The sequence below is a fragment of the Cottoperca gobio genome, chromosome 16 (genome assembly GCF_900634415.1).
Source record: "Cottoperca gobio chromosome 16, fCotGob3.1, whole genome shotgun sequence".
Taxonomy (NCBI): domain Eukaryota; kingdom Metazoa; phylum Chordata; class Actinopteri; order Perciformes; family Bovichtidae; genus Cottoperca; species Cottoperca gobio.
Window position 1 is genome coordinate 17,887,657 of NC_041370.1, and position 14,151 is coordinate 17,901,807.

The 14,151-nt window shown below is 40.6% G+C and overlaps 2 protein-coding genes across 4 annotated transcripts; one reads left to right on the plus strand and one right to left on the minus strand.

The window, feature by feature from the left end:
- Positions 1–599: 599 nt before the first annotated feature.
- Positions 600–11,683, minus strand: trmt11 (tRNA methyltransferase 11). 2 transcript variants are annotated; one of them, XM_029451551.1, is made up of 13 exons: positions 11,538–11,683; positions 10,307–10,372; positions 10,094–10,167; positions 9,848–9,929; positions 9,629–9,721; positions 7,712–7,846; positions 7,464–7,620; positions 7,269–7,349; positions 6,901–7,065; positions 6,634–6,706; positions 6,239–6,373; positions 2,935–3,055; positions 600–952 (listed from the first exon to the last, which is right to left on the minus strand). In XM_029451551.1, the coding sequence occupies exons 1-13, from the start codon at positions 11,613–11,615 to the stop codon at positions 785–787; spliced, it is 1,428 nt and encodes a 475-aa protein (XP_029307411.1). In that variant the 5' UTR covers positions 11,616–11,683; the 3' UTR covers positions 600–784. The 2 variants fall into 2 exon arrangements, with proteins under 2 accessions (XP_029307411.1, XP_029307410.1); XM_029451550.1 differs by lacking the exon at positions 600–952 and adding an exon at positions 1,238–1,663.
- Positions 11,684–12,099: 416 nt separating this feature from the next.
- On the plus strand, positions 12,100–14,085 carry LOC115021575 (actin-binding Rho-activating protein). Of its 2 annotated transcripts, none has more exons than XM_029452095.1 (2): positions 12,100–12,251; positions 12,636–14,085. In XM_029452095.1, exon 2 carries the CDS (start codon positions 12,660–12,662, stop codon positions 13,203–13,205), a length of 546 nt encoding a protein of 181 aa, XP_029307955.1. In that variant the 5' UTR covers positions 12,100–12,251; positions 12,636–12,659; the 3' UTR covers positions 13,206–14,085. The 2 variants fall into 2 exon arrangements, with proteins under 2 accessions (XP_029307955.1, XP_029307954.1); XM_029452094.1 differs by having other exon boundaries at positions 12,652–14,085.
- The last annotated feature ends 66 nt before the right edge of the window (positions 14,086–14,151 follow it).

Here is a 14,151-nt window from a genome sequence, read left to right on the forward strand (position 1 = left end):
AAATATGCTTTTCTTTAACACAAGTTGTACATACGCTTATTTACCATCCTTTGATTGAGTTTTGGCCACCTGTCAAAGTAAAGGTTGAATAAATGTAAATGATATTGATATTAGATTTAGATTCATTTCAGTAAATAGGAGGAAGTATAGAATGTGTGTTACCTATGGAACATCTTAAATGCCTAAATGAAAACATTGGGAGAACACGTTTACTCAGCCTGAGAACACGTGCTATGTGGCTTTGGCAGAGCTGTGAGTTTGGAAGACTGTTTGAAAGCCAGGTGTTTACCAGGCATACATGGAGTAATGAAAGACGCTATGAAGTTGCATTATGGGAAGATTAGGATCCTTTGTTTTTGGAGATTGACCTATATTAGTGACTAAAAGTCAGGCTCTCTCTCCATCTGCCGCTTTGACTTTGACCATTCCTTTGTTCAACCTTATGGAAGTGTACGAGTAAATCACTTAGAGTACCTCGAACCTTTTACACCATGTTCCCATTCAAAAGTTATTTTGTAAAATATGAACCAAATTAGTTGGTAGTTAGGTATAGTAACTATATCTTAGTTTTTAATAGTATGCACTCATTAAAAGGACACTTGTATTTTATCCATTTATTTGCAAAGCAATAAGTACAGGCATAAAAAAAGTAAGCATAATTAAAAGTGAGAAATATTTTTAAAATTATGACAAATAAGTGATCAGTTTGTTCCCCTGGTTGAGTCCACAGGCAGCCACGGTGAGATCCTTGTGTCCACTTGTTTTCTCTATTCTATAAAGACACTCACACTTCATCTTGAGGCAATTGATCCGTTCTCTCTCCATTCACAACAGATTTGTCCTCCTTGCTACACCTCTTGTTTAGCCCACAGAAATACTTCTCTCTGAAGGCGTTGTGTCCCTGGTAGGGGCTGAGGTGAGGGTCTGCTAGAGGAGCCAAGCTGTCAAATTCCTGTAAAGAGACAAATGTAGGTTATTGTACCAAACTGCCTTAATTATTAGAAAAACACAGAACTTCTCACAGCATTTAATCACATTATACGCAGTGGAATACGAACACATTTATTTATTTTCCACCTTTCACTGTTATTAAAAGTGAAAAACAAGACTTTACAGCTTGTTAAATAAAATAATTGCTAAGAGAAAAATAAAATAACTTTTTTTTTTTTAAACAGGAAGCTGACAGTTATGTCCCCCCCCCCCCCCCCCCCCAAAGGGAGCATGTATTGAGACAAATAAACTGATAACACTATACTAATACAAAGGTAATTTTGGTGTAAAAGTTGAAACAGCTCTTCCTTTTTCCAGTCAATGAAGCCACTATCATATTGGCGTCACAAGGTTAGCATATGTTTTCCATGCTTGCATGTAGTAACAGGACTGTGCTCGTGTACATGAACAATGTACTGCACATGAACTGTTAATAATCCCTTCAGTTAGACAGTTTGTCTTGGCTGTAAGGTAGCTGTTGGTCAACGGAGGGATGAAGGGAGGAAGAGAGATGCTGGGAAGAGGAATAATGAGGTGAGTTGAGTTGGACGCGATGACTCCAACGCTGGGCCTGTAATTTGTCAGCAACACCTCTCTTTTGCTTGCTGATGCTGCCAAGCAACCTGGAAACAATTTCCATGACCACTCTGCCGGAAAACCTGGGGTAACAAAACTGACAACATAACCATGACCCCAAATTAATAAGGATAGAGGGACATTACTACAAACAACTGAAAACAGTGGAAATAACCACTCAGTCTTTGCCAACAACCATACAGGTGGAGGGTTACACACATTTAGTGTTAAATTGGGCAAACAAGTCATTTATTGCCACCAAACACATTTTGTCACACCCCATAAATAAGAAAATGTGAGGTTTTAGATATGTTTTTCTGCACTAGTTTAACAGGAAACGTTTTACAGCAATTAGGCTGGCCCCATTATTGTCAAAACACAAACAGTGTGGCTGTATCATAGGCATACAAACACATTTAGGTGTCCACACACGCCAAGCTGTGAACCCTGATGAATGAGTGCAGATAGGTGCGGATTGAAGGGAAAAACTCTGCAACCTGAGATAGATACCAGTCAGATAAGATCAAACAGCTGTGTGTTTGTGTGTGCGTGTCATACAGGGCACTTTATGGGAGCAATTTGGGGTTTAAAGTGAAATGGGTGTCAGATCCAAAGATGGATTGTTTTCCATACGATGTGTGATTAAGCCATTTAGGGTTCTAGTATGAAAGAAATGAGCCAATCACAGCCAGATGGTGAGGATTTACCCCAGACAGACAGAGAGACACTGCGATGATAAATTAAAAAAACGTACACATATGCACGTACTACATAAATGTACATGACACATACTTGTGTGGTTACGTATACAAACAATTATATGAAAAAACATGAAAGAACAGGCAGGCACAAACATGCTCTCATTTTACATAAACTAAGTCATATCTGTGATGCTGTTCATGCTCGCACATACAAGAACAGTAAACAAGTTGTGCAGCACACACACAGGTTGGTACTGTGCAGATATATTGCCATAACTATGTAGCCTCAACGTAACAATATATTGAAGAATTTGCTTCCATGTATGCTTTTGTTCATTAAAAATGCATTAGAGGTCCTTAAACCCTACAAGCTCAAACACAGGCCTTCATGAAAACTAGGGCAACTAATGATTACTTTCATTATTCTGCCAATTATTTTATTATCAATAATATGTCCGAAAATAGAAGTTTTATTATTTCCCAAAGCCCAATGTGACTTGTTGGAATTGTTTGTAATATCCAACCAACAGACCAAAACTGAGAATAATTGCTATATGGAAGAAACTGGAAACATAGAACGTAACATAATTAATGGTCAAAAGCTGCCAATGAGTTGACAAATTGTTTCAGCTCTAATGAAAACACATTGAAAAGCATATGCGCACACCTCAGGCTTCTTGAACTTCTCCATGGTGATCAGACGTCGTGAGGTGTGGCTGGAGAGTGTCTGCTCACAGTTACTGATGATCCGGAGACATGGGTGAGGAGGCACCATCTCCTCACAGTACCTGAGAAGGACACACACACACGCACACACACTCAGTTACACACCAGTCTCCAAAAAGTAAGGAGCAGAAAGACAGAAGAAAACACAGCAATTCCAATTACACCTAAAGAGCTAAATAGAGGAAAGAGGAATTTTTAAGGCCCTTGTGAAAACAATGCACTTCCGTTTCTGTCTGGAGGCCATAAAAAGCTTCTGGGATACAGACAGACTAATCCTGTCAAAATTACTACCTAACTTTTGCCAACTCTCTTTGCCACCCACTCAATGGCCTTTTCTTTCTCCCTCCACGTCTCTTTGTTTCTCTTTTACCAATCGAATCACTAAACATTCAACCAGCGCACTGTAACAGTAAGGTTTAGTGCAAAGATGAAGGTGGAAAAAGTGACTCTGACCTGACAGGTTGACTGCTGGCTCTGTCATCACTAGCCAGGCCACGTTAGGGCCTATTAACATCGGATGATGTATGTGTTTGCATATTTGTGTCAGTAGCACTTTCTCCTAACCACCACCACAGTAACAGCAGACCGACTCAAGGCCAGATTTGCACGTCACTGTTTGTCTGCTGTGTTGCCAAGGCCACATGTCAGACCTCTGCGGTGACGAGATGTTTGGTCGTCAAGGTGACTAACGCTGATGCAGCCAGGTGAAAAATTCTCTCCAATCAGGAGTCATTACTCGAGAGCCCGACCCGTTGAGCTACAGTTAACATCTACGCGGAGGCCGATGTTGTCTTTCACCTTCAGAGCTTCCTTTTAGCTGCGGCCGGCAGCTCTATAGCTCGCCCTGTCGGTTGATCAATTGGTCGGTCGACCCACAAAAATATCCCCACTCTTTGGCGGCCATTTTTCACCCCACAAGGAGGTCAAGTGTTTGTGTAACAGATTCTGCATTCATATGAAGAACGGCACAAGATTTTGTTATCGGAAGCGTACTGTACGTTCAAGCAGGTTTTGGTTGAATTCAGATAAAAAAGTCTGTATGGAAAGCAAAAGAGGGGGAACACATTGCCGAAATTGCAATTTTGTAACCCACTGGCTATTGACGACGGTTAAGCTTTTTATTAGCTTAAAATGAACTTGTAAACTGGCTAACGATGGGTGTTTTTGAGGTTGTGTGTGCAAGTGCATGAAAACACGTGTATGCATGCACGTTATTTGTGTCACACTAATTGAAACAATGTTTTTCTTTTTCCTCATTTGGCTAGGAATTTAGAGGTAATTATCACACAGGACACACACTTTTATGACGTACGTAACTGAATTCACACAAAAACTTTTAAAATGAATCAAATACATTTTCAAAAAAATATGATTGATGATGATGATTTATTAGTATTATTAAATCCAGCCAATATATGTTCTCAATTTCACAGCATGCAATATCTGATGCTGAAGCAGTGGACAGCAGCCTCTAGTAGAAGAGCCGGTATCTTATACTGAAAGTAAAAATGACCTGAAAAATTAAAACATGGCTAAATTTGAGTCATTTAGTCACTGACAAAACAGCCCCTTTATTTCTTCTCTTCACTTGTTTATGTTGTAATTAGGTCACTTTATGGCTGCGATGAGAGATATTCCATCATCTGTCTTGATACTTTTTCCTCCTTTAATTTTTAGGGGGAGAAAGGGAAGAGAGTTTAAGGGGGCTGACTGGTCTAGACGACGTCGTTTGCTGAAAGGACTTTGTGTCACCTGTCATCTCACACACACACACACACACACAAACACACACACACACACACAAACACACACACACACACACACACGTGGGGGTGACAGTAACACGATATCTACCCTGTAGAGCCCCAGATTATGCCCAGGAGACAGGCTACGTCTGGGCTTACACACACAGACACAACTATACAAAAAAACACATGTGATTGTACACAGAAACACACACACACGCCAGACTGCAGAGACAGATAGTTCACATATCTGACTTGCCTGACCTCAGACGTTTATTTTGGCACGGCGCTCTGACAAACACTGGTAGATGAGTAGCAAAGACAAATTTGTGAACATGATGACACAAATGTATGCATGGGCTCATACACAAGACCACACACATACATGCACATACACAGAGACAACGCACAGGGACATGAGTAAAGATCTGCAGGGTGTACATAGGCTTGTTTTTCCTCTCACATTACACATACTAAAAACCAGAGGATGCATGATTGTCTCAGCTCTTCCCGGTCTTATAATCAGTGACCAGAATGAGTTCCGGCCCGGGGGGGGGGACGGGGACACAAGCTGTCTGTTGTGGTTTATACCTTTACAGTCAAACACCTGCACTTTGAGTCAGCACTTCACTTTCTGCTTTTGTGCACAGAACCTTTAACAATGCACAACTTTGTTTCAGAAGAGCCATCTTATAGAGCCAACGTATAAAGGAGCTGTCAGTTGTGGTGACGCAGCTGTTTGAGCGGGAAAAACCTCAACACACCTGTATACTACTCTGTATAAACACCGTCATTCACACAGGTGGACAAAGTTTTATAGGAGCGGGAATGGAATAATGCTACGGCGGGGATTTGGTGGAAGGTAGAAAGTCCCACTGAAAGAGCTACAAGCACACCACCGGGTTTTAAAAGCATTCAGCAGCTCATTAACTAATGTGTCATTAGTTCACTACTGTCTTCGTTACACTTACACTTCCCCACAATTAATTTACTTACATGCCGTAATTAGATTTTATAAAATGTAATCATGTTTACATTATAATCTTTCTTTGCTTCATGTTGTTTGGCTATTTGGGGAATTATTAAGGCCAACAATAGATTTAAATGTTGTCCTAAGTTGAGACAACATTTAAGTTGTGCTCCCGACAGGCCTGTATAGTGTAGTTCTGGTTTATGGTTTGAGCCTGCCCCCTATTGATACAAATTATTATTTGAAGAAAAGCACCAGCAGGAAGAGTTCCCATTATAAGCCTTTGAGGACAAAGTAGACTTCAATTGTAGCATCAACATTTAACTCTCAATACACTGAAGCCCGTTTTTAAACACCAACCATGTCAATAAATTGTTCACAGATGTAGTGACTGGTCCAATAACAGAGATAAGTAAGCTTTAAAGTGCTGGATGTTACTGTGAGAGAGAAGTCTTAAAGTATATTATCAGCAAATGACACTGAATGATAATAATAAATAATAATAACAAACATTAAGTCTGTATACTCACTCTGGTCGGTAGACAGGCAGCCAATAGACAAGCCTCCCGCCCAAGACAAGGTGGTGGGCAGAGAAGTTTAACAGATCTGTGAAGATGTCACTCAGGTGGTACGCCTGTGTGACAGGGACGTGAGACTCTACATAGCTGGCAGAAGAAACAAATAAAAACAGGTTTGGCCGAGAGCATCAAAAAAAAAACATTTAACATAACGAACAAAACGTTTCTATTTTATAATTTAATTATATAATTATATTAATTTATAATTTTTAATTAATTTGACCTAATTGAGCGATATGAAATAATAAAACCTGCAGACTGTAACCTGTCAAGGCTACCCCTGCTCAAGTTAGTAACTGATACATAATTTAATAGAACAAATTCATAAGAGTATCGGGTGAACTTACATGCCATCGGGGGGTCTAGAAACGTCTTTGTGAGAGCCAGTTCTCCTTGTGGACTCACGGATACCGTACGGAGCTGACATCAGAACAAGAAAAACCAGAAGGTCAAAGTTTATCGTGTTATGACAGGAATGCGATATGCTGCACTGTTCTAGCTGGAGCACATGCTTGCTGCAATACTGCTTCAGAAAAATAAAAAAAAAGTGAACTGCAGGAATTAAACAGAAGCTTTCGACACATTTATCATAAGATTTCACTCTAAGGACCTACGATCAGTGATGATGGCATCAAACAGAGCAGCCTCCCTCCACACGTGCTTGGACGCATCAGACACCATTACATCTAAATACATCTCCTCTGTTCCATACTGCCGCAGGTTGGCTCTGATGTTCTCATCAGGTCCTCGCCACGTATTGTTTTTACGGCTTGACCGACCTGAAAGACCAAATCACTTTTAAGAAATTTATATAGCATCTGACATTCAGAGCAGGGTCCTGGCGCTGTAGGTTCTGAACATAGACATGACCTGACGCAATATCTGCAAGCTTGAATTACAACATAACTTAAGATCAAGCTACAATAACATATAGGAGACTACATATGATGTGCCATGTAAGCTCTGAGTGGACAAAACTTACCTCTGCCATGAATAGTGTTGTAATCAATATCTGTTCCACAGACGTAGGCTCTAAAATGAGAACACGCTACCAACAGGCTCCCTAAAAAAGATCAAGAGACAATAACTTAAACCATTTATTGGCACAGATTTCCCAAAGTGAGTGACTGTCTATAGCAATGTGTGTGAGTGAGAGTCAGTGACAGAATGATCTCACCTGTGCCAACAAACGGGTCAAAGACGAGGTCATTCACATTGACCTTAGCGTGGTTGGCCATGATGAATGAGAGCCCAGCATCCATACTGGTGTTCCCTATGAAGTGTCTGTTCTTCACGCTGTGGGAGCGAATCAGTTCACGCTGTCCATCCGCTATCTGGTGCAGCAATGGAAAGAGGATGAAAAGTGTTAAGGTGCAGATCACATCTTATTTGTCAAATGCAAACAAACAGTCAATTGTATCTCACCCATCGGCCGAAATAGATGTAGTTTGGTTGGTCAGGGATGTCGTTGGGGTCTGTGCCATAATCTTCCAGCAAACAGAAGATGTGCTGAGAGCTCTTCAGGCTCACTGTTCCTTCAAACGGAAGATACTCCAAAGCCTGGAGGGAGAACACAAAACATGACATTCTGCACTTACAGTATATCTCAAAAGTGAGTACACCCTTTAGATTTTTGCAAATATTCTGTTATATCCTTTCAGGGGATAACATTATCCTACTGAAACTTTGATATAACTTAAAGTAGTCAGTGTGCTGCTTGAATAACAGTATAGATTTATTGTCCTTTGAAAATTACTCAGTACACAGCTGTTAATGTCTAAACAGCTGGCAACAAAAGTGAGTACACCCCATAGTGAACATGTCCTAATTGTGCCCAATGATGTTGTTTTCCCGCCCTGATGTCATGTGACTCGTTAGTGTTACAAGGATTCAGGTGTAAATGATAAGCAGGGCTGTTAAATTTGGTGTTTTGGGCACAATTCTCTCTGAATGCTGGACAACATGGCACCTCATGGCAAGGAACTCTCTGAGCGGCTGAAAAAAAGGATTATTGCGCTTCACAAAGATGGCCTTGGCTATAAGAAGATTGCCAACACCATGAAAATGAGTTGCAGCACAGTGGCTAAGATCATACAGCGGTTTTCCAGGACAGGTTCCACTCGGAACAGGCCTCGCCAGGGTCGACCAAAGAAGTTGAGTCCACGTGCTCAGCGTCATATCCAGAGGTTGGTTTCCAAAAATAGACGTGCGAGTGCTTCCAGCATTGCTGCAGAGGTTGCAGAAGTGGGCATGTCAGCCTGTCAGTGCCCAGACCATACGCCGCACACTGCATCAAATCGGTTTGTATGGCCGTCGCCCCAGACAGAAGCCCCTTCTGAAACCGATGCATAAGAAAGCCCGCAAACAGTTTGCTGAAGACAATGAATCCAAGAACATGAGTTACTGGAACCATGTCCTGTGGTCTGATGAGACCAAAATAAACCTGTTTGGGTCAGATGGTGTCCGGCGTGTGTGGCGGCACCCTGGTGAGGAGTACCAAGACAAATGTGTTTTGCCTACAGTCAAGCATGGTGGTGGCAGCATCATGGTCTGGGGCTGCATGAGTGCTGCCGGCACTGGGGAGCTGCATTTCATTGAGGGACACATGAATTCCAATATATACTGTGACATCCTGCAGCAGAGCATGATCCCCTCTCTTCAGAAACTGGGCCGTAGGGCAGTTTTCCAACATGATAATGACCCTAAACACACCTCCAAGATGACAACGGCCTTGCTGAAGAAGCTGAAGGTTAAGGTGATGGACTGGCCAAGTATGTCTCCAGACCTAAACCCAATTGAGCACATGTGGGGCATCCTCAAGAGGAAGGTGGAGGAGTGCAAGGTGTCCAACATCCGTGCGCTCCGTGATGTCGTCGTGGAGGAGTGGAAGAAGATTCCAGAAGCAACCTGTGCAGCTCTGGTGAATTCCATGCCCAGGAGGGTTAAAGCAGTGCTAGATAACAATGGTGGTCACACAAAATATTGACACTTTGGGCACAATTAGGACATGTTCACTATGGGGTGTACTCACTTTTGTTGCCAGCTGTTTAGACATTAACAGCTGTGTACTGAGTAATTTTCAAAGGACAATAAATCTATACTGTTATTCAAGCAGCACACTGACTACTTTAAGTTATATCAAAGTTTCAGTAGGATAATGTTATCCCCTGAAAGGATATAACAGAATATTTGCAAAAATCTAAAGGGTGTACTCACTTTTGAGATATACTGTACTTATACAGGCATTCAAAGATGCGCACACGCACACACACACACACACACACACACACACACACACACACACACACACACACACACACACACACACAAATAAATACTCACATCAATCCTTTTGATTCTGTCTACAAACTCCAGAGTCTTGTTGAAAGTGTAGACATTGATTCTGTAAGTTGAGTCTTTTTGCATGAATGGTGACTGTAGGGCGAAGAGCAAAGACAGAAATTAAACATATTGGCAGACTTTGTATGTCATACGAATGTTTTTCCTTAAATTGCAGGGATTGGTCTGTCCAACAGGACTCTAGGCTGAAGCATCACAAACCATGTTCTCTGATGGGTAGTTCAAGAGGGATGTTTTCAGTTCACTGTGTGTTTGTCCGTGGCCCCAAAGTTCAAAAGCAGACCTGCAAGGATGATACAACAGGAACTACAGCTTCATCCCAGTCACAGTACTACAGAAAATACTGGCAAGGTATTAAGGCACAGCTAGAGTATAATGGCTATATGTGCAGCATTTTAAGCTTTTTCCATTGCTAGAAGTGCAGGGCCACAAAGTTAAAACACTTACTTTGCACAAACAGATCTGGCCATGACGCCACGGACATCCTCCTCAGACAACCCATCCAGACACCAGAAAGGGGACTAGAGAGAAGAGGCAAGAAGAGGAGTGACTGTGCGGAAAGGGGAGTCTACAGGAAAGAAATCTTCTCATCATCAATCATCATAGCCAATCAATTTATTGGAAAACAAGATTTTAAATAAGTACCAATGATTTTCAAACCTTCTCTTTGAAGTCTCCACTAGAATGGAAGGGTTTTCCTCTGAGAGCCAACAAGGCTTTAATCTCCTGTGAAAATAAGCACATGAATCACAAATATGCATTACATTCTTGTTTTTACAGACTGAGCAGGAAAACTCATCACCAATATATTGATCTTCATGGGTAAAATCGGTGAGGATTCACGTGGTGTGAATAAGATACCACAGGAGCCCAGTAGAGTACATTTAAAGTAAAGACAAAACTAGTTTGAAGGTAAAATGTCCAAATCCGGAGTAGGCTATAACGTTATCAGGGATACTGTACTTGTTTTTGTTTCGAAGGTCTTTCTTTTCCGTTATTGCTTTCCCTCACTAAAATGTGACTATGTAACATGATTGGCTGGGAAATCTTGAAATATGTATCACACTGCAAGAAAAGCCTCCTGATTTTAGCACACAGGTAAATTACGTTTTTCATGGGTTATTTTCTCTGAGCTTACTTGGGAACGCCTAAATCATGTTCGATGTACAATACGTGACTGTCACAAAAATATATTTTCATACCTCACAAGGCCACTGATTAAAGGCTTGCAATAATTCAAACATACAACTAAAACATGTATGGTATTTTGTTAAGCAGAATTAATTATTTGCAGTAGTACAAAGTGACAGGTGTGCCTGTAAAGGTGAATGTAACCTAAACACCAAACCAAAGAAAGTAGAATCTATTCAATTTTAGTCATTTCATAATCGTGTTTGTAACATTTGTATCGGTCAACACGTTTTTTTATACTTGTAGTTTGACATTAAAATGTATGAAAAGTAACAAATAAAAGAAACACGTAAAGACATCACCAAAACGGAACATGATTCTGCTTAATTGTAAGTGTGCATTACGGCAGTTTATGTCTATAATATAAAAAAAGATTGTCCCTTGTCGAGTGTGGCTCCACGTAGTGAGATTTACAGATGGGTACATTGTGATTAGAAAGAGGCTAGAGAGACAACTACCAGTTTATCACCATGTCTATGGAGTTCACAGAGGGAGGTCCAGGTGGAGAAGTTAAGTGTAAATGTGTTAATCTCGCGTGAAACCAAAGCCTAAATGTAATCACACTGTTGACAGTTAGCATGTAGCTAACACAGCACACCGCGGGAGGAGGGACTCTTGTCTGACAAATTTCCCAAAAAATTAAACATAAACATTCACGATAAGAGCCAGACAGAAACTGAGAGTAGTTTATGAAGGTTACCGGCAACCTGAAGTCCAGATTATCTTGGGCAAGATGTAACAGATACTTGAGGCGTGATTGACTGGTGGAGGTCGCCATATTTGTTGCGGATTCAAAATACTTCCGGCTTGAAACCTGCTTGAAACCGGGCTGTGAAAGAAAAGTACCGCTTGGGGACCAAATTTCCATACATGGAGAGGAATGCGTTTTTTTCCTTCAGTTTAACATACTTCAATTGTCGAAAATTAAATTGTGCAACGTGTATGTTTTTTATGTGCGTATTGTATACATATCTACAGGCGGTGATATAGCTGCAGTTAGTTTTAGATTGTTGATATAATTTGGTGAATTTAAAACATTTTGGTTGGTTGGTTTATTTTTTAACAAAACAATAACCTTCGCCTATAGTAAAAAAATGTGTCATCATTAACTCACTCCTGTGATTATACATCCCAGGATAAACTCCTCTCACCTCTCAGACTATGTAATCTGCTTTATTACACCTTGTATTCTCCGCCCTTTCTGGTCAGTGATTGGCTGTTTTGATCTTCTCTAACAGGCCATTGGTCGAGACAGATGTCCATCAGAACGGTTTTGCCTTTGGACAGAAAAGCATCCGCACTTTTGCTACCGTCAGCGTTAGTACTGCTGTATTGTTAAATAGTTGTTGTTTTTACTTTGGCTACAATGAAACATTATTGCAGATGAAGTGAGGATCGAGACAGTGAGTGACATGTGAGTTTGATAATTGTTTACTCCAAATATCTGAAAGGTTGTATAGATATAGGTTACTTTACAAAGCAGGGTCTTCACTTCTCATAGTTTTGATGATAACTAATATTGGTTTTGTAAAATAATATTTTATTTCGTTTTTATGAATTGAATTTGTTGTTCAGATTGTGGTCTGAAATTGTCATCAGTTAGGGTTACAGCTGAATCACACAAATACAGCAATAACATAACAGGACAACAATAATTAGGTAAAATATAATGTTTAGCTTGAAATCCATAGATTATCTAGATTATTTTAGATAGTTCAAATAATAAAGTAATACAAGTACAACATTAAATTCCTGTATGTAGGAATGACCAATTACAGCTATGTAATGCTATGTAAAGCTATGTTACTCAACAGAGGCAGTGATGGGGACAAACAGCCAGAGCGCCACCATCATGGAGACTGAAGATGATGTCCCAGATCCTGCTCAGTTTATCGATGACACTGCAGCGTGCATTGTTTCTGTGAAAGGCTTAAAGGAGAACTGGCAGAAGTGGTCTGATGAGCACCGGAAGTACCAGAAGCACAACCCCTTCAGTCACGACACCAGGTCCAGTGTGGCGGTCCCTCAAAGGGGGCAGGACGATTATGGGAGACCCCTGCAGGGCTCTGTGACGGAACAACGGGGGAAGGATGCTCACACACACATCAGCAGAGAAGTTGAGGAACTCTGTGAAGTGATCAGGAACATTGGAGAGACTGGAGACAAAGATGGGGGTGGAAGTGGCAGCAATGAGAAAGTGGTTACCGTGAAATTTAGGAAACTGTTTGAGCATTATGTGACGATCTCTAATAAACTGGTGGGGATTCTTCTACGAGCGAGGAAGCAGAGGCTGGTTGACTTTGAGGGGGAGATGCTGTGGCAGGGAAAAGATGACCATGCAGTTATCACTCTGTTGCACTTGGATTAGTGTTTATGCCTTGATTCATGTTACATGCAGTATATGCAGTGTCATGCAGCTATTCCATGGCAGCACTTACTGTAGTATTCATATAGCGTGGGCCGTTGTACAAATTGTACTTTAGTCATATCATGGCACTCTTATTAAGAAAAAATAGCTGTTTTTCTTGCTTGCACAAGTAAAAACCTCAGAGGCTGATAAGTCACACCACCTCCCTGAGGAGAGTACATTAGGCATATATTTTCTCTTCATGCTAAAACAAACAATCTACAAAAGATTTACAAAGAGCAGATATAGAAAAAAGTCACAACTAAAAACACTGTTATGAATTTAGGTCATACAGTGTAAAATTAGCAAACATTTGTCATCAGTATGTTGATACATGAATTTTCAAAGCACTCAAAAAAGAAAAATCATGTCAAGGGGAATATAATCATGACAGGATATGCCAAGCTAAAAATTAAACACAAATAAAGAGAAACACCATGGTCATATGTTAAAACTTCACAACAGAGATATGACACTATCACTAACTTTTTAACGTGGGGAGTGAGCAGCTGCAATGAAGTCAGAGTGGTTAATGAGTCTGAACCAAAGGCAAAGAGAACATGAGGCTGCCAGTGACAGACAATATGGTGCTATAGGATGAACTTGATCCGACTGTGCTTCGAGCATGTATTTATTACAAGTGTGCTTTGTAATTTACCTTGTGACAGTTTGAAACGTTGTATACCTGCACCACACTGAGCTAGATGTATAATAAACTACAAATGCTGCTTTAATGAAATGAAAGCTACACAGTAAACTATGCCCTAACTGATATACGCCATAATATCTGCTGCTATTAAAAGTAATGGGCCATGGAAACTAATGAATGTTTTTCTTTAGCATAAGGCAGTAGTAGATGGATCAATTAGCAAGTACTGCTTGTGGTATTATAATAAAGAAAGAAAAG